The 23,874-nt window shown below is 50.5% G+C and overlaps 1 protein-coding gene across 4 annotated transcripts in view; it reads right to left on the bottom strand.

Moving 5' to 3' along the window:
* Positions 1–249: 249 nt before the first annotated feature.
* Positions 250–23,874, bottom strand: part of IL4R (interleukin 4 receptor) — a 51,226-nt gene continuing 27,601 nt past the window's right edge. For all 4 annotated transcript variants that reach the window (XM_003930219.4, XM_074381906.1, XM_010340811.3 and 1 more), the window contains exons 4-10: positions 21,455–21,606; positions 18,451–18,602; positions 12,493–12,649; positions 9,020–9,119; positions 6,289–6,367; positions 4,845–4,894; positions 250–2,808 (exon numbers count right to left, since the gene is read on the bottom strand). In XM_003930219.4, the coding sequence (XP_003930268.1) occupies positions 1,233–2,808; positions 4,845–4,894; positions 6,289–6,367; positions 9,020–9,119; positions 12,493–12,649; positions 18,451–18,602; positions 21,455–21,606 (2,266 nt within the window). In that variant the 3' untranslated portion in view covers positions 250–1,232. The remainder of the gene's footprint in view (positions 2,809–4,844; positions 4,895–6,288; positions 6,368–9,019; positions 9,120–12,492; positions 12,650–18,450; positions 18,603–21,454; positions 21,607–23,874) is intronic.

The raw sequence follows: 23,874 nt of genomic DNA on the forward strand, positions 1-23,874 counted from the left end.
GGTCTGGACCAAGATCCCTTTCGGGTAATACTTTGTTGATTCGTGCCTTTCCCACTCCCTTAGCAGGGTTTCCTGGGATCGCTTCCTCAATCAACGATTTGAATCCTTGTCTGCGGAACCCAAACACTGATGGCAAGTTTCTTAACCTCTTGCGCTCTGGTTCCTCTTGATGGGTGAATTCCAGGAGTTAATAGAGACACAGCACTCACAGCACTGCCTGGCAGTATATTTGGTCAATACATTAAAATATAAAGAGACAAAGAAACTTTATTTATACAAATCTCCACCCCTTCTGTTCCACTCTCCTCAGCAAACACAGATAACAGGTGATAAAACTATCTATCTTCAAAACACACAGACAAGCATTACTCAGCCCATGGTCCCCGCCTTTCCCAGCACCTGACGTCTGGGCCAACGTGCAGGGTCACCGCTGCCTTACGTCTGCTGTCTGGATTGCCCGGGCTGGGCCCGTGGTTTCTCTGTGGCTGCCAGCAACCGCATCCTTTGCGTCTGGCCCACAAGGTAGCTGGGCGTGCTTATTCTGGGGGTCCCATGATTAAGAGGAGCCATACAACTATGCATGGGTGTTTGGCAGCAGACTGTCCCTGCTTTAGTCACAGCCATTTTTCATGTCCTCTGTTGCTCTCCTTCACTGAAGGAGAATCTGTTGACAGCTGGGATTCTGCCTCCAGCATCAACCCGAGGAAGCTCTGCTGAATGAATGAGCACCTCTAGGCAATGACCACCTTCCTGAACTTCAATTTCTCCTGATTTCCCAAGGCCGCTCAAGTCCTTCCCTTGATGGCTTCGTTAGTTTCTAAGCTCAGCTTCTAGTTCAGTGAGATGGAAGCAGGTGCGAGACGTGGGCCATGGTGATTTGGTGGACAAAACTTGCCTTGGGCGGGTACAACAGGGACGGGACACTCTACTGCAGAAGCTGTGGACGGAATGGCCAACGACTCGTTCACAAGTCAAGGTGCCCAAGGGCCTCAGTTTCCCCAGTGCCCTCTACTCTCATGGGATGTGGCGAGCCCAGCCCAATGCCACAGGGAGGGGTTCAGTCTCTGCAGCCCACTGTTAGGCCAACGTCAGTGGGACCGAACACCTTCATACTACGGTTCTTCGAGTCTTTTAGAAATCTGCCAGGCTGGCTGCCTCCCAGGAGGAGGCGTTTCTCAGGCATGGATAGGCCCCAGTCCATTTGCAGACCTCAACAACAAGAGGCCACACATCTAAGAGACCCTCATGCACGTGGGTTCCCCGGAGACAAAGTTCATGATTTTGGAGATCTGGATCGAGCTCTGAGCACTGCCAGGGGCAGGATGGAAGGACAATGGGGATTCACTCTTCTCTGAGATGCCCAAGGGTGCCGGGGAGGCCGGGCGGAGGCTGGCCTCCAGTGGAACCTCACCTGGAGAGGGGTCTGGGACCCTCAGGGGGGTCGTAGGGGGCGACGACCTATCTCCACAGCAGCAGCCACAGCAGGGGCTGGCCACAACAGGGGCCTGGCCACCATCCTCCTGGCCGTGACACTGCTTCAGGTGGCCGCACAGGTGGCAGGTGAGGGCTGAGTAGACGATGCCACTGCCCAGGCTGTCCCCAAGGGGATCTGTGGCCTGCTCCAGGAGGAGTGGGGGCTTCCACGTGTCCTCTCCTTTTACCCCTGGCTCCAGACCCAGTTGCTCTGGGGAGCTGCCTGGGAGATGGGAGCTCTGTGGGCTGCGAGGTGGCTCCCTGTCCAGTCCAAAGGTGAACAGGGGGACAGGGACTGGGGCAGGGTCCTCGGGGCAGCCAGGAATGAGATCTTGGAAAGGCTTATACCCCTCCTCCCCACTGCTGGCCCCAAATCCGTATGTCCCTGGGGACACGGCATTGCTGGCAAGCAGGCCCGAGAAGGCCTTGTACGCCGCCTCTCCCGGGGGACCCAAGCCCCCCACCGCACCGGCCAGGATGCCACCCTGTTCCACCGCATGTGCGAACTCCCGATAGCCACTGCTGGGGGCTGAGGCGGGGGCTGCAGCCGCCCCATGCTGGAGGACATTCCGGCGGAGGATTTGCTCCCAGGTTTCTGGCTCGGGAGGGGACACACTGGTTGGCTCGGAGGGCTGCAGGGCACAAGGCATCTCGGGGTCCACTTCCTCCAGGTGTCTGGCCAGCAGTGGGTCTGGACCCAGCCCTCCGGGACATGGGGACTGGCTCAGGGAGTCGTCGAGGCTGCGGTAAGCGGGGTTGTCTGCGATGACCAGGGGCGTCTCTGTGCAAGTCGGGTTGTCTGGGCTCCGGGTCGGGCTGCCAGGAGGACTCGGCTCCAGGTGCAGAGGCTGCTCCTCACCCCGGGGAGGCTCCTCCTTGGGCCCTACACTTGGGAACTCATCCCAGGGCATGTGAGCACTCACGCTTCCTGAAGGTGCAAGGAGGCACGACTCCCTCATGTCCTGCTGGCAAAAGTCCCCATTCTCACCTCCGAGCAGGTCCAGGAAGAGGCTCTCTGTGAGCCGGGCCACAATGGCCTCCCTGCCCTCCTGGAAGCCATCCCTGCTGCTCTCTGGCAATGCACAGAAACTCCCTTTATCTTCCTCTACCTCCTCCTCCTCACACTCCACCGGGGCCTCAAACAACTCCACGCACCGCACCACGCTGATGCTCTCTGGCCAGAGGACTGTCTTGCTGATCTCCACAGGGCACCATGCTGATTTTCCAGAGCCCTGGAAAGGCCTATCTTTGGCAGCCTTGAGGGGATCTTCATCCCTTTTTATGCTGTGCTCCAGAAAACAGGGCAAGAGCTTGGTAAGACAAGTCTTCCAGTGTCTGCAAAAGCAAAGTTTGGTCAGGGTTCGGTTTGGACACTTGAAAAACTCCTATTCATCCTTCAAAACCCAGCCTGAAATCACCGTGTCATGATGGTGGTCTACTGTAGACATGCCTTCTAACGTTATAATCAATGATTGATCAGTTTATATTGCTAGAATGGGAAATCCTGGAAGGTAAGGCCTGTGTCTTTAGGATTTCTGGAGCCTAGTACATGGCCTGGTGCCAAATACAAGCTCAGATCTGTTGAATAAGAAGAAGTCTTTATGGATGATGATAATTAAAAGCAACATCGGGCCGGGCGCGGTGGCTCAAGCCTGTAATCCCAGCACTTTGGGAGGCCGAGGCGGGTGGATCACGAGGTCAAAAGATCGAGACCATCCTGGTCAACATGGTGAAACCCCGTCTCTACTAAAAATACAAAAAGTCAGCTGGGCATGGTGGCGCGTGCCTGTAATCCCAGCTACTCAGGAGGCTGAGGCAGGAGAATTGCCTGAACCCAGGAGGCGGAGGTTGCGGTGAGCCGAGATCGCGCCATTGCACTCCAGCCTGGGTAACAAGAGCGAAACTCCGTCTCAAAAAAATAAAAAAATAAAAAATAAATAAAAATAAAAGCAACATCATATCCCAAGCCATGATGAAGAAGGATGGCTACGGAAGCCAGGTGAGGTGGCTCACACCTGTAATCCCAGCACTTTGGGACGATCACCTGAGCTCAGGAGTTCGAGACCAGCCTGGGTAACAGAGCCCAGGCTGTCTCAATATCTCTACAAAAATAAAAAAATAAAATAAAAATTAGTGGGGCATGTTGGTGTATGACTATAGTTCCAGCTACTCAGGAGGCTGAGGCCAGAGAATCACTTGAGCCCAGGAGTCTGAGGCTGCAGTGAGCCACTGCACTCCAGCCTGAGGGACAGAGCAAGACCCTGTGTCCAAAAAAAAAAAAAAAAAAAAAAAGATGCGGGTCCTAGAGTGGAAGCAGGGTCCTGAGCCCTCTTTAGTTTCTGGAGAGTGGGGAGGTCCTGCAGGCCCCAGGGAAGGAGCTAAGGAGGCCACAGGGCGGTGCCACAGTCAAGGGATCAGGATAAGTCTGAGCCACACAGCAAGAACCTGTCTTTACAAAAACTTACAGCTAGTGCTCGACTTATGGCCACGGTCGGGACCGCGGAATGGTCGTTACACGATTTGGTCGTAAGTTGAGTAGGCTATATGTACAGTTGAAATGGTGCACGTGGAGATGGTAGTGCTGCTGTGAGCTGGTCCACACTGCCGTACGCCCAGCTGGGCAACGTTTGCGCTGCCAGACGCGGAGCAGTCATGGCTAGCGATTGTGGTCATAAAGTCGAATGGTCGTAAGTTGCATAGGTTGTAAGTCGATCAATACCTGTATTTTCTTTTACTTATTTATCTATTCATTTGAAACAGAGTTACTCTGTCGCCCAGGCTGGAGTGCAGTGGCGTGATCTCCGCTCATTGCAACCTCCGCCTCCCAGGTTCAAGCGATTTTCATGCCTCAGCCTCCTGAGTAGCTGGGATTACAGGCAAAAACCTTTTAAAACAGCCAGGCGTGGTAATGCACGTCTGTAGTATCAGCTACTCGGGAGGCTAAGGTGGGAGGATCACTCGAGCCCGGGACACTGAAGCTCCAGTGAGCTATGATCACACCACTGGAACAGAGTGAGATCCTGTATATTTTTATAAAAAGCAGGGAGTGCTCAGGACAGTGGGTCTTTGCCGACGAGTATACAATGAAGTCAATATTTTAACAACTGGCACGGCTGCCCTGGTTGTAAACTGTAACAGCACTCCCGAGGGGCTTCGCTATGTACCTGACATGCCAGTAAAACTCAGGGGGCTTGGTCAGCTGTGTGGGTTTCCAGAACACCCCTCCTCCTGCCATCGCTTGAAGCCTAATGTCATAGGGACAATGACCAAATGCCAGGGAAGAGAAGGCAGACATAGAGCTAGGGGCTTGCTGCTCCAATTCTATCACCTTCCCAATGCATGCCGGCTGCAACCTAAGTTCAGATACATACGGGCACTTGGCTGGTTCCTGGCCTCGAGGTCGCTTCTCCCACTGTGACACCTAAAATACAGAAGCAGCCAATGAAACAGCGGAGTGGCCTTGCAGCCCGGCCTGGAGTGCAGCAACACTGTTCAAGCCTGAACATCACAGGTTGGAAGTCCAACAGGTCACGTATGCTTTTTGAGCCTCAGTTTCCTGGGAATTAATGACGCTGTCCTACTATTCACAGGGACTGTGGTCAATGGCAAAAGTGGCCATAGAAGAGTGCTCTAAATCTCCTCCCATCCCTTGACTCTAACCTGCCTCTGGGGCTTGCTTGGGCCCACAGAATGTGATAGAAGTGACTTCGTGCCAGTTCTGCGCCTAGACCTCAAGAAGCCTTGGGACTTCCCGGCCTTGAGAACTGAGCCACTCTGTGAACAAGCCTGGGTCGGCCTGTTGGCGGGTGGGAGGCACATGTCTCAGGCAGCCACACTGTCCCAGGTAAAAGTCAGCCAACTGTCAGACCCAGAGAAAGGCCACAGGGACAGGTCAGCTCAGTCCAGATCTGCCCAGCCCAGCCTTCCCTGTCACCCTCACTGCTGAGCCCAGCCCCAAATGTCAGCCTGCAGAAGCAGGAGCTAAATAAAGTTGTTGTTGTAACCCTCTACATTTTGGAGTCGTTTGTTACACAGCAAACACTAACCCATACATAAATGGCACTTAGTATTTGTAAGAGGCTGGAATACACACTTTACATGTATTGTCTCCATAAATTCCGATACCTGCCCTACCAGGTAAACACTGTTATAACCCACGAGAGGAAACTGAGGCTCGGAGAATTAAGCAACTTGCTCAAGTCCACACTGCAGGTGAGTAGCAGAGTCAGGATTCAAAACCAACACCACTGGATTCCAGAGCCTGCTACAGAGTCCCTGGAGAAGCAAGGACCCTCAGACCTTCTCTTCTAGACAGCACCTGTATCCCCACCCTTCTCCTTCCTAGAGAACCCTAATCCTGCTCAGGGAAACCCCACCCACTCATCCACAGGACCATTGCCTTGGGGAAGCTGACTCCGCCCCTGGCTCAGGGACGGAATACATTTCAGGCCAATGAGAACCCAGGGGGGATCGCTGGTGCTTTGGGGCAGTTTCCCATGCTTAAGAGGAAGACACAGAAAACCTGTCACCCTCTCCTTCGTCTCCTTCTGGCCTCTAGACAGGGAATGACACAGAGATGGTGGCCTAACGGTCACTCTCAGGAAGAGGGAAAAAAACAGGAGATCAACCGCAGAAGATCCCTTTGCCAAGGGAAGGGGTGGGAAAGCCTCTGGTCTCCTCATGACCTCATTGGACTGCTGCCTCAGTCTCCCCTGCCTCCCTCCTGACTGTCCCTTTGCCACTCCAGAAGCCAGTGAATGTCCTTTACAGCCCAGGCGTTCGGAACCACACTTCTTCCTGCACGCCCTCTCCTACCTGAGGATCCTGGATGACTATAGCCACTAGGGGGCTGCGAGCTGGGGTGGGAATCTGGTCCCACCATTCTTTCTTAATCCTGAAAAACAAAAGGAAAAGGCATTGATCTCTGAATTACTGACAGATGAACGCTCCTCCCATAAAAACGGTCGTTGTCACCAATACTTATCTAGCGGCCGAGACCAGGCTGGTTAGTTTCTGGAGGTCAAACCACTGACTCCTCACTCACCTGGTGACATAGATTCTATTGCTAACCCTATTCTACAGATGACGAGAGTGAGGCGCAAGGAGGCAGCGTGACAGCTGGTAGGTGACAGAGCCAGGTTCACACTCCGCATTCTGTTACCCAGAGCAGGGATCCTGATGAGATCACCTGTGTCTTCGGTGGGAATGAGACCCCAGGGGATTAGGAAAGACTCAAACTGCAGAGAAGATTCTAGGTTCCCCTCAAGAATCCCTTTTCCAGAGCAGCTGAGGGCAAATGACAGGGGAGTGGCCTGGGATGGCCTGAAGCTGGGGAATGTAAGAACACACGCCTTCTATCCTCCTGACCTGCCTGGGGCCATGGTGCATCATCACTGGGAGGTAAGGTCCTCAGATGGCTTCTGAATTAGCTTCTGCCCACGTTGTCAGTCAACACCGATTTATTGAGCACCTTCTATGTTCAACTCACTGTGCCAGGCCCTGAGGCTACAACGGTCAAGGCAAAGATGCCTGCCTTGTTGAAACTGACCTTCAAGAGGGGCAGATGGATGATAAATGGAGACAGAAATGCTTAGATGAGGCTGGACATGGTGGCTTCTGCCTGTATCCCTAGCACTTTGGGAGGCCGAGACAGGAGGATCACCTGAGGTCAGAAGTTCGAGACCAGCCTGGCCAACATGGTGTAACCCTGTATTTACTAAAAATACAAAACTTAGCCAGGTGTGGTGGCGGGTGCCTGTAATCCCAGCTACTTGGGAGGCTGAGGCAGGAGAATCACTTGAACCCAGGAGGTGGAGATTATAGTAAACCGAGATTATGCCACTGCACTCCAGACTGGTGACAGAGGGAGACTCCATTTAAAAAAAAAATGCTTACATGACATCATTCATTCATGGAAATAAGTGCCATAAATAAAGATAAAGGGGTAGAAGTTCAAGATGAGTCTGTACTACATAAGTGACAGCCTGTCTCTACGAAACATAAGAAAATTGGCCGGGCGCAGTGACTCATGCCTGTAATCCCAGCACTTTAGGAGGCCGAGGCGGGTGGATCACTTAAGGTCAGGAGTTTAAGACCAGCCTGACCAACATGGTAAAACCCTGTCTCTACTAAAAATACAAAGATTAGCTGGGTGTGGTGGCAAACGCCTGTAATCCCAGCTACTCAGGAGAATCACTTGAACACGGGTGTCAGAGATTGCAGTGAGCCGGGATTGCTCCACTGTACTCCAGCCTGAGTGACAATGCAAGACTCCATCTCAGAAAAAAAACATAAAACATAAGAAAATTAGCCAGACGTGGTGGCAGGTGCCTGCTGTCCCAGCTACTCGGGAAGTTGAAATGGGAGGATCATTTGAGCCCAGGAATTGGAGGCTGAGTGAGCCGTAACTGTGCCACTGCACTCCAGCCTGGGTAACCCTGTCTAAAAAAAAACAAAACAAAAAAACAGAACAAAACAAGAAACCAAAGACAAAGAATAGCAAAGAGGCTCACATGCTGGGACATGGTGATGGGGAGTGGGAAGAGGTATAGGTGATGGGGAAACTGAGGCTCAGAGCAAGGAGATGAGCCTAGGGTTACTTGGAGGCATCAGTGACAAAATACAGAGGGGGAACTTGCATTCCCTGCCTACCTCGCGTGTGCCAGGCCAAGAGCGGGCACTGTCATTGGTCATGTTAATAATCCCCAGTCACCTCTAATCCTGACTTGGTCAAGCTTGCTAGTCCCATTTCAGAGATGGAAGAACTGAGGCTCTGAGATACCATAATTCCAAGGGCTGGAAAGAGCTCTCTGGGAACAAGGCTCCTTCCACCACCTCCCAGACACTCGCCACTTGTCTCCTTCCTCAGCCTTTACTGTGATTCAGCCTCTTCTGACTGATGAAATACATTCTCAACATCATTCTCAATCTGCAAAGCAGGAACCCTAGGCTCAGGGGTTTCAGCAACTGGTCAGCCACCAGCTACCAAGCTCCAAGGCCAGGATTCAAACCCAGGTCTCCTGACTCCATCAGGGCAATCGTCACAAATTCCTCTGGCTCCTACCACATGTCCCCAATTGCCTGGTCTAGAGCCCAGGCACCTGGGGTCTAGAAGACATGGGATGACTCCATCTTGCTTGTCCCTGGCCAGCTCATTCTCCTCAGTCAGGGTCCCCCTCAGATTTTCCCTCCTTGGAGAGTCTTATCCTGGCCTCCCTTGCAAAGAGCACCCCAGAAGATCTCTGGCCTCCACCCTGGTCTAGTGCATTCAGAGCATGGGTCACTATGGAAAACCATCTGTTGGTAAAAAAAAAAAAAACATCTGTTGGTTGATATGTATTTTCTGTCTCCCCACTAGAATGTCAGTTTTAGAAATCTGGGGTCCTTGTCAATCTTGGTCTCGGCTTTACTCTCAAGGTGCATAGTAGCTGCTCAATAAATATGTATTATTGAATGAGAGGACTGCAAAGGGGCAGATGGGAGGGGTAAGTCTCTGCCACCCTGCACTCCAGAGGGACTGCTCGGCGGCATTGAACCCAGGACTCACTTGACGATGCTGACATAGCACAACAGGCAGATGGCCAGGATGGCAACGCAGGAGACACTGACGCCCAGCCGAAGGTGCTTCTCGAAGGGCTCCTTGTAGGCTGGAAGTGGGAGGGGAAGCCATGAGCTGGGGTCTGCCATGATACAGCCTGGGCTCTACTTCCCAGGACTGGAGACACAGGGTCAGGACCCTCCTCCGAGACCCTTCACGATCTGGCTGCCGACCACCCCTCCACCCCATCTCCTCCAACCCTCCCTCTTGCACACTGAGTCCCTGTCACACCAGCAGCCTTCTTGTCCCCTGCGCCTCCAAAGCTTAGTGCCACCTCCAGATCTTGAACTTGCTGCTCTTTCTTTCCGGAAGCACAGAAGTCAAATGTACCAACTTAGGAGGTGGTCGCCCTGGACTTGAAGCCTGACTCTGTCCTTGCTGTGTGACGCAGGACAAGTCCCTTACCTTCTCTGTGCCTCAGCCTACTCATCTGTACAATGGGGTTAATGCCAGAACTTATCTTGCAGGCCTGTTGCAAGGATTACATGATCTAATCAATAGATAATGCACTCAGAACAGAGCGGTCTGTCCACACCGTTTGCTGCCATCATCTCAACATGGTTGACTCCTCCTCCTTGTTCACTTTCATTGTCACCTTCTCCAAAAAGTTTTCCCGACACCCTCCCTACCACTGCCCCTCCCATCGCTCCATCCCTTTCCTCTGTTTTTATTTTCTTCCCAGTTCTCACTGCCATCTGGATACATGTTCTTTCCTTCTTTCCTTTCCTTTCTCTTTCTCTTTCTCTCTCTCTTTCTTTCTCTTTCTTTCTTTTTCTTTCTCTTTTCTTTCTTTTTCTTTCTTTCTTTTTCTTTCTTTCTTTCTTTCTCTCTCTCTCTCTCTTTCTTTCTTTTTGTGTTTGCTTCTGTTTCTCCCCTCCAGAATGACAGCTCCACAAGAGTGGGGATTACTATCTGCTTTGTTTATCGCAGATTCCCTAGTGTCTAGTACAGGGCTAGCCACGTAGGAAGAACTCAGTAACTATTTGCTGAAATAATTAATGAGGGTCCCACATATCGTATCTGTTCTATACAAGCTATTTCCCTTCCCCAGTACAATGGCAGATGAGAATCAATTCAACAAAATTATCCCAGGGATAGGCCCTGGAGATACAGGCATGGAGTAGACACTGCCTATGGAGCTCACAGTCCAGGGCGGGAGACGTGTGGCTCAACTGATATCACAGTGCAGGATGAGCAACGCTGAGAGGGCTGTGTGGTGGCTGGGTATGGGTACTGCCAGCCGCCACTGCACCCACCATGTTGAAGGATCTTCTTTCATTGAGTTTTCACAAAAGCCCTTACTCTTCCCATTAAACAGCTGGGGACATTGAAGCAGTCTTCTTTATCCCACATCTTTTTCCTCTCTCCCTTGCCAGGGAGCCACGCCCACCCTGAGGCTTGGGCCAATCACGATGATCCTGTTCCCCTTTCCAGGCATTTGAGCTCCCAGTCTTCCTTGCAATGAGAAGAGACCATCTAACAGTCCTGGCCAATGAGAAGTAAGGGGAATTTTGCTAGGGAAGCTTCTAGAAAGATGTTTGCTTCCGGATAAAAAGGAGACATGCACAAGGTACATTCTCTGGTGGCAGCCTTTTGCTTCCTTCCTGCTTTATGTGAGGGAGTGGGCAATGGCTGACCTGAGGCCATGGGTGGCAAGTCTAAGGATAAAATGAAACCGTGTGAAGGATGGCAGAAGGGAAGACAGGGGAGAGATATCACTTGGCTGCTGTACAAACCCCAGGAGGTTCATTTGTAAGACTTCATTTTACATGAGATAATCAATATTTCTACTGCGAAAGACCTGTGGGATACAGCACTGAAAAGGGTTGTTTCTGGAATGTAGGTTACAAGTGAGGAAAATCCCAGGCTTCTTTGCAGCTATGTGTAGTCATGCGACCATTTTCACCAATAGAATTTGAGAGGAAGTGATGCGGGCCCCTTCCGGGCTTCTTGCTTTCAAGAAGCAAGTGTGGTCTCCACACCATCACACCTCTTCCGCTGGCTGGACATGGGCAATGTGGGGGTAGGGGGGTGCATAGCAGGGATTGTCCCCTTGAGATCTATGGACCAACATGGCTGCAGATAGAATTCAGGGGTCTGAGAACTTGGAAGGGAAATTACATCTTTTTTTTTTTTTTAAATAATTTCTCTTTCTCTTTTTCTTTTTTTTTTTAACCCCCCTTTTTTTCTTAATTCTTTTATGTTTACTATTACTGAATTCCTCATCTTTTGGCTTAGTTTTTTCGTCACTTATTCTATTTTTTTCATTTATGTTTATCATTTTTTTTTCTTGGAAATTGCATCTTTATTTTTGCTAACCTATGACACTCAGCATCTCCTTCCATTAAGAATGGAGAGAGGGGCCGGGAACACTGGCTCCCATCTGTAATCCCAGCACTTTGGGAGGCTAAGGTGGGAGGATCACTGGAGCCCAGGAGTTCAAGAACAGCCTGGGCAACATAGTGAGACCCTGTCTCTATTTATTTTAACATTTTAAAAATAAAATTAAAATAAAATTTTTAAAAAAGAATGGAGGGAGACTCCAGTAATGACAGTACCAGTGAGCCTGTCCTCAGCAAAACTCACAGTGATTCTCATATCACATCACAGTTTCAGTATCATAAAGAATTATTTATGGTTATCTACTTTGAAATTATAGTATTTTTGAGATCTAGAACTTTTTATATATCTTAATAAGGAAGCACATATATCCCCAGACTAAAAATGTGTTTAAAATATTTTATAAATGCATTTCGATACAATTAGTTTCCTTTGTAATTTATTTCATTGCATTTATTTATTTTTAGAGACAGGCTCTTGCTCTGTCACCCAGGTGGGAGTACAGTGGTACAATCATGGGTCACTGCAGCCTCAAACTCCTGGGCTCAAGCAATCCTCCCACCTCAGCCTTCCAAGTACCTGGGACCACAGATGCATGCCACCATGCCTGGCTAATTTTTTGTACAGATAGGGGTCTCGCTGGGTTGCCCAGGCTGGGATTTTATGTATTTAAAAATATTCTGAGATGGGGTCCCTAGGCTTCACCAGGCTACCAGAGGGAACCAGGACACAAAAACAGTTAAGAATCTTTGTCCTGGAGAATGATGGCACCACAAGATGGACAGAACCTCACTCCCCAAATTTCTACAGGGAAGAAAACCACCCACAAACCAGCAATGTTCACATTAGCTTGTTACATGAGCAAGAAATATATTCCTATAGTGTTAAGCCATGGAAATCGTGGGCTTGTTTGTTACTGCAGCCAAGCTGACTGATACACCATGGCAGGTGGTAATTTCATTATTTGCCAGTGGAGGCATCCTATGATACGAAAACCCAGAGATTCAGCCAGAGGAAGTATCTGGCCACAGGGAAAGAATGGAGAGTGGAGATTAGCGTTGCTTAGGCCTCTTGATACTCACTATTATGCCACTTGGTGCTGGGGCTCCACTCACTCCAGGTGCTGTTATAGCTCTGAGCCCAGGCCCTCACCCGTGCCCTGTAGGAAACCCCAGATTTCAGGGTGCTGGCTGCGATGTGGAGGGTGGGTTCTTGGTAGGTCACATCATAGATTCTGGACTGATAGAGAAAAGAGAGACATTAGTGCCCTAGCTGGGGGTGAGGGGGACCAGTTCCCACCCTGGTTGCTGTCCTTAGCTGACCCGACCATGTTTAAGAGCCATCAGCCAGGGTATTTGGCTGTTCGTCCCGTTTAGGCCATTGCTTGCCACCTCTGTAATAACTGTGACCAGGCTCGAGCAACATGGGTCAGGCTCCCGGACGAATTTGCCATATTATGTTACTTATACAAGCTGTTTAATCCTTCTGAGTTTTTGTGAGATAATTCAATCTCATCTGTAAAACAAGGGTAAGAGTCCCTACCACCACTTCCTGGCTGTGTGACCCTCAGTAAGTGACATAACATCTCTGGACCTCAATGTCCTCATCTGCAAAATGACGGTAATAAAAGTGCCTACCTCCCTCCCCGCAGAGTCGCAGTGATAAGGACATGGGTTGATAATAGGTACGTATTTTGAATAGGGCTTAATATACAAAAAGCTCAGGGTGATCTTTCTGAAGCACTGGCAGGGTGAAGGCATCTCTCTCTATCCTTCATGGGCTCCCTAGTGTCTCCATGGTCCAGTCCAAACTCATTGGCCTAGAATCCAATGCTCAGCCCAATCTAGTTTTCACTGAGAAGTGACCTCCAAGATCTGTTGTTAAGTAAACAAGGTAAGATGCAGGTGAGCATTTGTTCTCTGTTTCTATTTATTTATTTAAAGAGAGACAGGGCTGGGTATGGGGGCTCATGACTGTGAATCCCAGCACTTTGGGAGGCCAAGGTAGGTGGATCACTTGAGGTGAGGAGTTTGAGACCAGCCTGGCCAACATGGTGAAAATCTGTCTCTACAAACAATACAAAAATTAGCCAGGCATGGTGGTGAGCATCTGTAATTCCAGCTACTTGGGAGGCTGAGGCACAAGAATCACTTGAAACTAGGAGGCAGAGATTGCAGTAACCCAAGATCACACCACTGCACCCCAGCCTGGGTAACAGAGTGACACTTTGTCTCAAAAAAAAAAAAAGGCACAGTGATCATTGCGACAAACATAAGATGGCCCCATGACTCCCCACTTTGAATCACGTCTTTGTGTCATCTGGTCTTCTTAAGTGTGGGCAGGACCTGTTGCTTGTTTCTAACCAGTAGAATATGGCAAAGGTGATGGTATATATATGTGATTTCATGGATATGATCGTATTACAGAAGACTGTATTATCCTACTTGCTAGGCAAGTCTCTCTGCCTTGATGGTTCTGCAAAGGGCACACAGGAAAGAATTCAGGGTTAACTACAACCAACAGACAGCATGAAACTGAGGCTCTCAGTTCAACAGCCTGCCAGGACCTGAAGGCCACCAATATCATATGAGCTTGGAAGTGACCCTTCCCCAGTTGAGCCTCAGATTCAGATGAAACTGCAGCCCCAGCCCACACCTTGATTACAGCCTCATAAGATCCTAAAGCAGAGAACCTGGCTAAGCTATGCCCAGACTCCCGACCCACAGAAATTCGAGATAATAAATGGGTGTTGTTCAAAGCTGTGAAGTTGGTGGTACCATTATTACACAGCAACAGAAAACTAAGGCAGCGAAGAATGAACACATACATTTGCTTGTATAGACATAAGCTCTCTCGAAAAGAAGTACATGCCCTGTTGCATCCCTTTCCCTCCTGGCAAGAGACAGATAGCAGTGGTCAGTCTCTGGGAAGAAAAACAGGAGGCTGGAGTCGGGAGAGAAGCGTATTTCAGTTCTAAGTCCTTTTGTACCATTTGTGTTTTCACTTTGCGTAACTATTACTTTTACCCTCCAAAAAAAGCTTTAAAACGTGAGAAATGAAATGAACGCTGTATTCGGGATCGACTGTAATGGCAAGTAAGGGACCCGAGTCTTCACCCTGTCGCTTCTCTCCCTGCGAGATCCAGTACTTTGCACCTCCCTCTTCTCCTCCTCCTGTTTCTTCCCAGTTCCTGGCAGCTCCATTTCTGCTTGTGGTTGGAACCACATTTGGGGAAATCTGGTGCAAAGTGAGTCAAGGGGAGGTTTTTCACAAGAAAGAAGCGAAGTCCCGATAGATTGCGAGGGCCACCACAGACAGTTCAGAGATCTTCCGACTACAGAGGAGCTGAGGGTGGGGTGTGAGCTGGGGGGAGATTGGGGAAGGGAGAGAACGCTTTTACTCCCTTTCATCTTTCTTTCTAAACACAGGCAAATAAGAAGGAACGGCTAGATGCTAAGTTATGGAAGAAATCTTACACCCCCGAAGGGAGCTGGGAACTGGGAAATGTTTTACTAAGAAACAAAACAGAAATCTGAGCTTCCAAGGAACTACTTGTGGTTTGTCTATTTTTTTAACAAGAAGGCCAGGTGTTCGGGAGACTTATCTCTGAAAGAAACGTCCCTGAGAGGAAAAAGAGCACAGGCTTGGGCGTTCAAATCCTGGATGCAAGTCTTAGATCTGGGCCAGACACGGTGGGTCATGCCTGTAATCCCAGCACCTTGGGAGGCCGAGGCCAGAGGATCACTTGAAGCCAGGGGATCCAGACCAGCCTGGGCAACATGGTGAGACCCTGTTGCTACTAAAAATTCAAAAAAAATTAGCCTGGCATGGTGGCCTGTGCCTGTAGTCTCAGCTGTCTGGGAGGCAGAAGTGGGAGAATCACGTAAGCCCAGGAGTTGAGGATGCAGTGAGCCATGATCACACCACTGCACTCCAGCCTGGTGACAGAGTAAGACTCTGTCTCAGAACAAAACAAAACAAACCTCAGCCCTGCCATTTCCAGCTCTGTGACCCTGGGCAATGTGCATGGCATATAGCAGGCATACAAAATATGGAAACCATTATTATGAGGAAGGCATTCAGGGCTTGAACTGAACTTTTGTGCTTTCTCACTGCACACATTCCCACATCCATGTCCCCCGAGTCTCCAAAAATCCCATGAATTTTCAGACCTATAAACCATTCCTCATGCAGTTCCCTTTGCCTGGCCTACCCTTCCCTCCTTTTCCTATCTAGAAAACTCCTACGCATCCTTCAATGCCCAAGCCAAAACTCCATCTCCACTGTGGAACCTTGCCTAGAAATGAATGAGTAGCTCTGGCCCCAAAAAATTCTATAGTAAGTTCCTCATGTGTCTTTCTGGAATTTATCCCACCTGTTAGGCAAGTCTCTCTGCCTTGATGGCTTTGCAAAGGGCACACAGGAAGGCACACGGCTGGCGTCTGCAGTGCTGGGGCAGACACAGGTGAACACCCCGCATCCGCCAGCTTCTATGCCGTCAGGTTTAGGTGTCCCCTGATTTGGACAGAACTCCACTGCCTGCAGCTCCAGGGCTGACCCTCCTTGGTCTAAGCCACTTGTGCCCTCGCCTGGCCTATCAGGGATCAGAAGGGAGCACATGGCCAGCTCTGGTCAATGACTAAAGTCTTTATGTTCAGCTCTGTCCTTGGGAAGGGAGAGATGGGGCATCTCAGTAGCCACTGTCCCTCTGCCTCACACCTGCCATCCGGAGGCATCCCTAAGCACCAGCATGCCCGTAAGCCATAACCCAGGCATGCTGACTAATCCTATACCATGACTGGCATCTGGTGCCAGGTCTTAAACCCAGCTAGCATTTTAGCCAGTGCAGTCCTGCTTCCTTTTGCCCACTTTCCCCCCCGGGAAGCCACTCCTACCTTATCTTCAGTTCATCTGGTGTAGGTGGTGCCAAGCCCACCTGCAGCCCTAGTGGCAGGTATGTGACTAATCCTTAGACAATCAGGGCCCTCCACTGCACCCACAGCAGTGACTGGTTCAGAGGCTGGCATGGGATCCAAGCCAGGCCACTGAGCAGCAGCCCCACTACTCCTACTAGAACCATCAAGAAAAAAACCCTTTCCCATGATGGCTTTGGGATATAGGCCCGGAACAACTAGTGGGCATATTTGCCACTACACCAGGGAAGAGCCTGCCTAGAGCCAGTACCGAATAAAGCAGGGCCCAGAACTGGACAGGTTCCTAGTAGCTGGATCCAGCCATGCCTGGAGGTAGATCTAGAAATCTGCAAATATTAAATAACATTTCTTTGCACTCTATAGGTGGTACCTTCTCCTCCCTCCAGCTCACCCCTGGGACTCTCAGTAGGTCTTGCACAGGCCTGGGGCATGGGAAAGAGATTTCATGACCAAACAAAACTTGCCCCATTCTCTAGCACCTGTGCACACCTCTCCTTCATCCCCCACGGCTTTCTGAGCCTCTGTGAGCCAACTGCCCCATTCCTGCTCCTTCCCCACACCTGGCCCAGTGCCAAAGGGGAAACCAGACCTGAGAGATGTAAATCAACACCCACCCCTGGCTTGGTCAGAATGAGAGGAAGCAGCGACAGACGCCGGCGTGGGAGCTTACAGTGGCAGGTGCCTGTTCCCTGATGGCCAGACAGGACCAGCCTGGGCCTCTGGGACGCAGCGAGCAGGCCCTCACAAACCTCAAGGAGCAAATGATAGACCCGTGTGTGGGACGGCAGGCAGATGGGGAACTCCGTGGCCTGGGGCACTCGGGAGAAATGGTACATCGCATTTAGGACACACGTGTGCCAAACAGGGGAGCTCATCTGTATCACACACCTTGTACTCTCACAGCCCTGTGTGCGAATGCTCTTGTCATCCCTGTTATAAATGGGGAAACCGAGGCACAAAGGGACATGCCCCAAATCACACAGCTGGCGAATAGGAGAGCAGGCATTGGGACGCAGCCCTATGGGACCCTAGGCCCCATGTGTCCAGAGACTGTCCCTCCAATGGGAACGTGAGGAAGGTGGATTCAGCCGGGAACCATGGGTGGCAGGAAATGACCTCCCCACACACCAGCAGCAAAAACAGGGGGGCTCAGCCACCTGCTGTGGATGGCCCCTGCCACTCCTGAACTGATAGTTTCCGGTAATTCCTCTTCCTTTTTAAAGATGTCAACGCACATATTTCAGAAGGAACTCCACTGGCCGGGCGCGGTGGCTCGCGCCTGTGATCCCAGCACTTTGGGAGACCGAGGCAAGTGGATCACCTGAGGTGAGGAATTTGAGACCAGCCTGCCCAACACAGTGAAACCCCGTCTCTGCTAAAAACAGAAAAATTATCCAGGCATGGTGGCGGGTGCCTGCAGTCCCAGCTACTCAGGAGGCTGAGGCAGAAGAATCGCTTGAACCCAGCAGGCAGAGGTTACAGTGGGCTGAGGTCATGCCACTGTGTTCCAGCCTGGGTGACAGAGTTGAGACTCTCTCAAAACAAACACTACCACCAAAAACTCCACTACCGTGAAGGGAATGTCAGGCCCGACCGACATGGGGACCAAGCAATACATTGACCTTGCTTTCTCCGGCAAGTTCTAAGCCTGTGGTGTGGCCTCCGCCCTCTTCATTAAGAGGAATTAGAACACGATACAGCTCCATGGAGACTTCCTCCTTAACGGGCTGGCCTCAAAAGGGAACTGACATGGGTCACTCTCTCACTTTGGGACCAAGGTTATTCAAGTCAGCTGTCAATGTGCCACCTATGATCGCTTGCGTCCCCCAAACTGGGAAACAGATGTGGCCCACAGCCCTACCGTTACAGATGAGCAGCAGCATCATGCAGAAATAACTCCCCTTCTCTGCACGCTGGGGGCGGGGGGACCAGGAAGTGACGAGACTTGCCTTGGGCAGAGCCGGGGGAGAAGCCAGGTCTCCTGGGATTTGCTCCCCAGCCCCAGAGTTTGCCTCCCAGGCTCCCAGTGCCAGAGATTGGGTCTCTGCCGGTCACCCACCCCATTCTCCAGAGGTCACAGAGAAACGGCAAAGCGTGCCCACTCACATCTGCCGGGTTGTTTTCATTCCAAATGTTGACTGCATAGGTAAGCTTCTTATACAGGTAATTATCAGGGGGATACGGGTTACTCCAAGTCAGCAGCAGAGTCTCAGAGATGTTGGTGTAAACCGTGAGGTTTTCTGGAGCCTTGGGTTTCACTGCGAGAGAAGCAGCATCTATCTGAGGATCTGCGCAGTGACTTCCCCATCACCCGGCCCAGCCCCAGCCAGCAAACCACAGCCACCACCCGACTTTTGGTTGACAACATCTCTGTAGCACACTTCTGAGCACCACACAACAGAGCCACAACAGAAGACGATAATGTTGCTAACATTCTACTTAGCACGTTAGTGTTTATTACTTACCCTTTATTTCTTATGTCTCAGTTTTTCTGAGACAGGGTCCCACTCTGTTGCCCAGGCTGGGGTGCAGTGGCGCCATCACAGCTCACTGCAGCCTCAGCCTCCTAAGGTTCAAGTGGTCCACCCGCCTCGGGCTCCAAATGCTGGGATTCCAGGCATGAGCCACCACGCCTGGTCTTTATTAACCACCTTTCTACAGTGAAGGCAAAATGTATGAGCCAAAGTAACCCAAACCGCAGCTTTTTTTTTTTTTTTTTTTGAGACAGAATCTCACTCTGTCGCCCAGACTGGAGTACAGTGGCATGATCTCGGCTCACTACAACCTCTGCCTCCTGGGTTCAAACAATTCTCCTGTCTCAGCTTCCCAAGTAGCTGGGATTACAGGCACCCACTGCCACCAGACCAGATTAATTTTTTGTATTTTTAGTAGAGACAGTGTTTCACTATGTTGGTCAGGCTGGTCTCGAACTCCTGATCTCAGGTGATCCTCCTGCCTTGGGTTCCCAAAGTGCTGGGATTACAGGCGTGAGCCACCACACCCGGCCTCAAACTTCAGCTTTTACAGTTGCATCCTTCACGCCTTTGAACATGTCTCTGCACTGTACGATTATTTACAGAAACATAAAGAATATTTGGCTTTATTTTGATTCATCTGTTTTAAAACTTGGTCTCCTCTGAGGCAATTATATCCATGAGACCTCAGGTTTCTATTCCTGTGATGCATGTTATACTATGCCTTAAAATCAATCTACTAAAACAGATTTCATTTATATTAAAACCCAAATGTAGGCTGGGCATGTAGACTCATTTCTATAACCTCAGCCCTTTAGGAGGCCAAGGCAGGAGGATCACTTGAGACCAGGAGTTTGTGACCAGCCTGAGCAATAGAGTGTGACTCTCATCTCCACACAAAACAATTTTGTTTAAGTTAGCCAGGTATAGTGATACACACCTTTAGTTCTAGGAACTCGGGAGGCTGAGGTGGGAGGATCACTTGAGCCCAGGAATTAGAAGCTGCAGAGAGCTATGATCGCATCACTGCACTCCAGCCTGGATGACAGAGACCCTGTCTCTCAAAAAATAATAAACACAGGCTGGGCACGGTGGCTCCACACCTATAATCCAGCACTTTGGGAGGCCAACGTGGGTGAATCACGAAGTGAGGAGTTCGAGACCAGCCTGGTCAACATGGTGAAACCCCGTCACAAAATTAGCTGGCGTGGTGGTGGGCGCCTATAATCCCAGCTACTCGGGAGGCTGAGGCAGGAGAATGGCTTGAATCCAGCAGGCAGAGGTTGCAGTGAGCCGAGATCACACCACTGCACTCCAGCCTGGGTGACAGTGCAAGACGGTCTCAAAAAAATACGAAATAAACACGTAAAAATAAAAATAATGTTAAAATGTAAAAATTATCTTAAAGTTCATTCTTGGGTCAGTTTAAATAACCCCCCAGCCACCAGCCCTGAGCGGACCTTTAGGAACACTGGATGGAGTGGTGAACCTGAGCCCTGCAGCGCCCTGGCCTTGAGAACTGCCTCTGCTACTGAGGAGCTGTGTGACCTGAGGCTGGTTACTTGCCTTCTCAGAACTACAGTTCATTCAACTGCAAAGTGGGAATAAAAACTCTCACTGGAAACGGGCTGAGAGAGGAAACATGGCTTGCCCAAGGTCATACAGCGATGAGCGATGTTTTAAACTCCTGTCTCCAAACCCCAGCAAGCTCACAGGGGAATTCCTGCAGGGACTCCAGGTACCAGGACAAGCTCAGCCTTCCATGGTCAAGACCGTCAGACGCAGCAGCTGCTGACCAGTGGACACAGAATAGAAGGACCGTTCCCAGTTCTTCCTTCCTTCTCTTTCTCTCTTTCCTTCTTTCTTTCTTTTCTTTTTCTTTCATTCTTTCCTCCTTTCCTTTTTTCCTTCTTTCTCCCTCCCTCCCTCTCTCCCACCCTCCATCCTTCCTTCCTTCCTTCCTTCCCTCCTTCATCTCTCTCTCTCTCTCTCTCTCTCTCTCTCGCTCGCTCTATCCTCTGTCTCTGAGAGGGAGTCTGACTTTGCTGCCCATTCTGGAGTGCAATGGCGTGATCTTGGCTCACTGCAACCTCTGCCACCTGGCCTGAGTTCAAGCAATTCTCCTGCCTCAGCCTCCCAAGTAGCTGGAATTACAGGCATGTAGCACCACACTCGGCTAATTTGTTTTTTGTATTTTTAGCAGACACGGGGTTTTGCCCTGTTGGCCAGGCTGGTCTCAAACTCCTGACCTCAGGGGATCTGCCCGCCTCAGCCTCCCAAAGTGCTGGGATTACAGGCGTGAGCCAGCACGCCTGGCCCCCTGGTTTATTTTCAATCTGCCGCAGGCATGCCTTCCAGCAAGCACCCCTCATTTCAATACGCCTTCCTGGGCACTCAAGTTCAGAGGTGGAAACAGCTGAGCTGAAGGGGGTTTGGTGGTCTACTGTGTCCATCTCCATGTCAAAGATGGGAGGACTGAGGCGCAGGCAGGGGCAAGAATCCCATCAGATTTGGGAAAATGCAGGTGGCTTCCTCTGGCTGCTGTTTTGACGCCAGCTCCCCATGCCCACCCCACCCCCAGCCCAGCCCGCTGTGGGAAGCCTCCCACCCACCCCGGCTGCACTCCGGCCCCTCACCGTGCTCGCTGGGCTTGAAGGAGCCTTTCCACAGCAGCTGCTGCCCAGCCCACAGGTCCAGCGTATAGTTGTCCGCTCCGACCATGTCCTCCATGAACAGGTGGCACACGCACCCCGCGCCTCCGTTGTTCTCGGGGACACACGTGTAGGCTCTGCAGACACAGGGGCCAGGTTAGGCTGGTCACCCGAAGGCTGGCTGTGCCCTGGATGTGCCTCAAGGAACCGCATCATACTCTACCCGCGTCCCGATCACTGATGTGACGACAGATCTGGGGGCTTGGGAGCAGCCAGCGTGTGCTGGGGACACCGACCAGGGAGGCCTCTCTTGCTGGCCTCAGTTTCCTACCACATGTACTATGGATGCCCCTCACACCAGCCCCTCTAGCTTCTGGCCCTGGTCGTGGGACTTAGCTTGTCCCTGAAAGTCCATGAAAGGGAAGAATGGGTGGCACTAATTAATTTAGAACAACATAAACTCTGCTTTGCACAGTTGACGCCAGTGTACAGTAGACGGCAGTGTGCCATGGCCACCATAGGATAATTCCAGTTTCCACCTTAACAGCCACGGATCTATAAACTTCTTCTATAACAGGCCAGATAGCCAATATTTTGGACTTCAACGGCCATACGATTTATTTATTTAAGTCAATATTTTGGACTTCAACAGCCATACGATTATTTATTTATTTATTTGGTTATTTGTATAAATTTTGGGGATACAAGTGCATTTTTTTTTTAATGAGATGGAGTCTCACTCCGTCATCCAGGCTGGAGTGCAGTGGTACGATCTCAGCTCAGTGCAACCTCCGCCTCCCAGGCTCAAGAGATTCTCCTGCCTCAGCCTCCCTAGTAGCTGCGATTACAGGCACCCACCACCACACCCAATTAATTTTTGTATTTTTAGTAGAGACAGGGGTTCACTATGTTGGCCAGGCTGGTCTCGAACCCCTGACCTCGGGTGATCTGCCCACCTCGGCCTCCCAAAGTGCTGGGATTACAGGCTTGAGCCACCTCAGCGCCTGGTTTTGCAAGTGTGATTTTGATGGCAACCCCCAGATCTGTTCTCAATGGATGTGCTGCAGAGCGGTGAAGTCTGGGGTTTCAGTGGGTCCATCATCCGAATGGTGTACACTGCACCCATGAAGTCATTTCTCTCCCTCACCCTCTCCCACCCTACCAGTCTCCAATTCCATCTACTGTTCCATCGTACGTGGAATGATGTCCATGTGTACATGTTATTTAACTCTTACTTGTAAATGAGAACATGCAGCATTTGACTTTCCATTTCTGAATTATTTCAATTAGTATAAAGGAGGAGGCCAGGTACCATGGCTCACACCTGTAATCCCAGCACTTTGGGATTTGCGAGGCCGAGGCAGGCAGATCACCTGAGGTCAAGAGTTCGAGACCAGATTAACCAACATGGTGAAAACTGGTCTCTACTAAAAATACAGAAAAATCAGCTGGGCATGGTGGTGGGCACCAGTAATCCCAGCTACTAGGGAGGCTGAGACAGGAGAATCACTTGAACCCGAGAGGTGGAGGTTGCAGTGAGCCAAGATAGTGCCATTGCACTCCACCCTGGGCAACAAGAGTGAAACTCTGTCTCAAAATAATAATAATAGCCAGGCACAGTGGCGCATGCCTGTAATCCCAGCACTTGGGAGGCTGAGGAGGATCACTTGAGCCCAGGAGTTTGAGACCAGCCTGGGCAACACAGTGAGACCTCCAACTCTCTATATTAAAAAATTTAAATTGTTTTAATTTTCTAAAAATTACAAAATTTCGGCTGGACTTGGTGGCTCATGCCTGTAATCCCAGCACTTTGGGAGACCCAGGCGGGCAGATCACCTGAGGTCAGGAATTTGAGACCAGCATGGCCAACACAGGGAAACCTCATCTCAACTAAACAAAAAAACAAAAAAATTAGTGAGGCATTGTGGTCGCCTGTAATTCCAGCTGCTCAGGTCACTGAGGCTAGAAAATTGTTTAAACTCGGGAGTCGGAGGTTGCAGTGAGCTGAGATTATGCCACTGCACTACAGCCTGGGTGACAGAGCAGGACTCTGTCTCAAAAAAAGAAAAAAAACATTTACAGAATTTCTCCATTTTAAGTTCTAATTAGGTAAATATAGAACAATACGTTACCTAGACCAAAGCCCTCTGGGTTCTCACTTGTTTTTAAGTGTGAAAGAGGGTCCTGGGTCCAAAAAGTGTGAGAACTGCTTGGTCTAGTCCAATATTCCAGCCATATCCATGTGCCACACGGTTCAACGCTCCCGCCGCGTGCTCCCTGTATCTTACACATGTCCCCAGAGATGGTACCCCCCCGCCCCCAACAGCATACCCCAAACAAGGCAGCAAACCATACTCAGCACGCTGCCCTCCACCACACCACCTGGACCCGGCTCACTCTTGGGG

This window comes from Saimiri boliviensis, chromosome 12, assembly GCF_048565385.1.
Source record: "Saimiri boliviensis isolate mSaiBol1 chromosome 12, mSaiBol1.pri, whole genome shotgun sequence".
NCBI classification, from domain to species: domain Eukaryota; kingdom Metazoa; phylum Chordata; class Mammalia; order Primates; family Cebidae; genus Saimiri; species Saimiri boliviensis.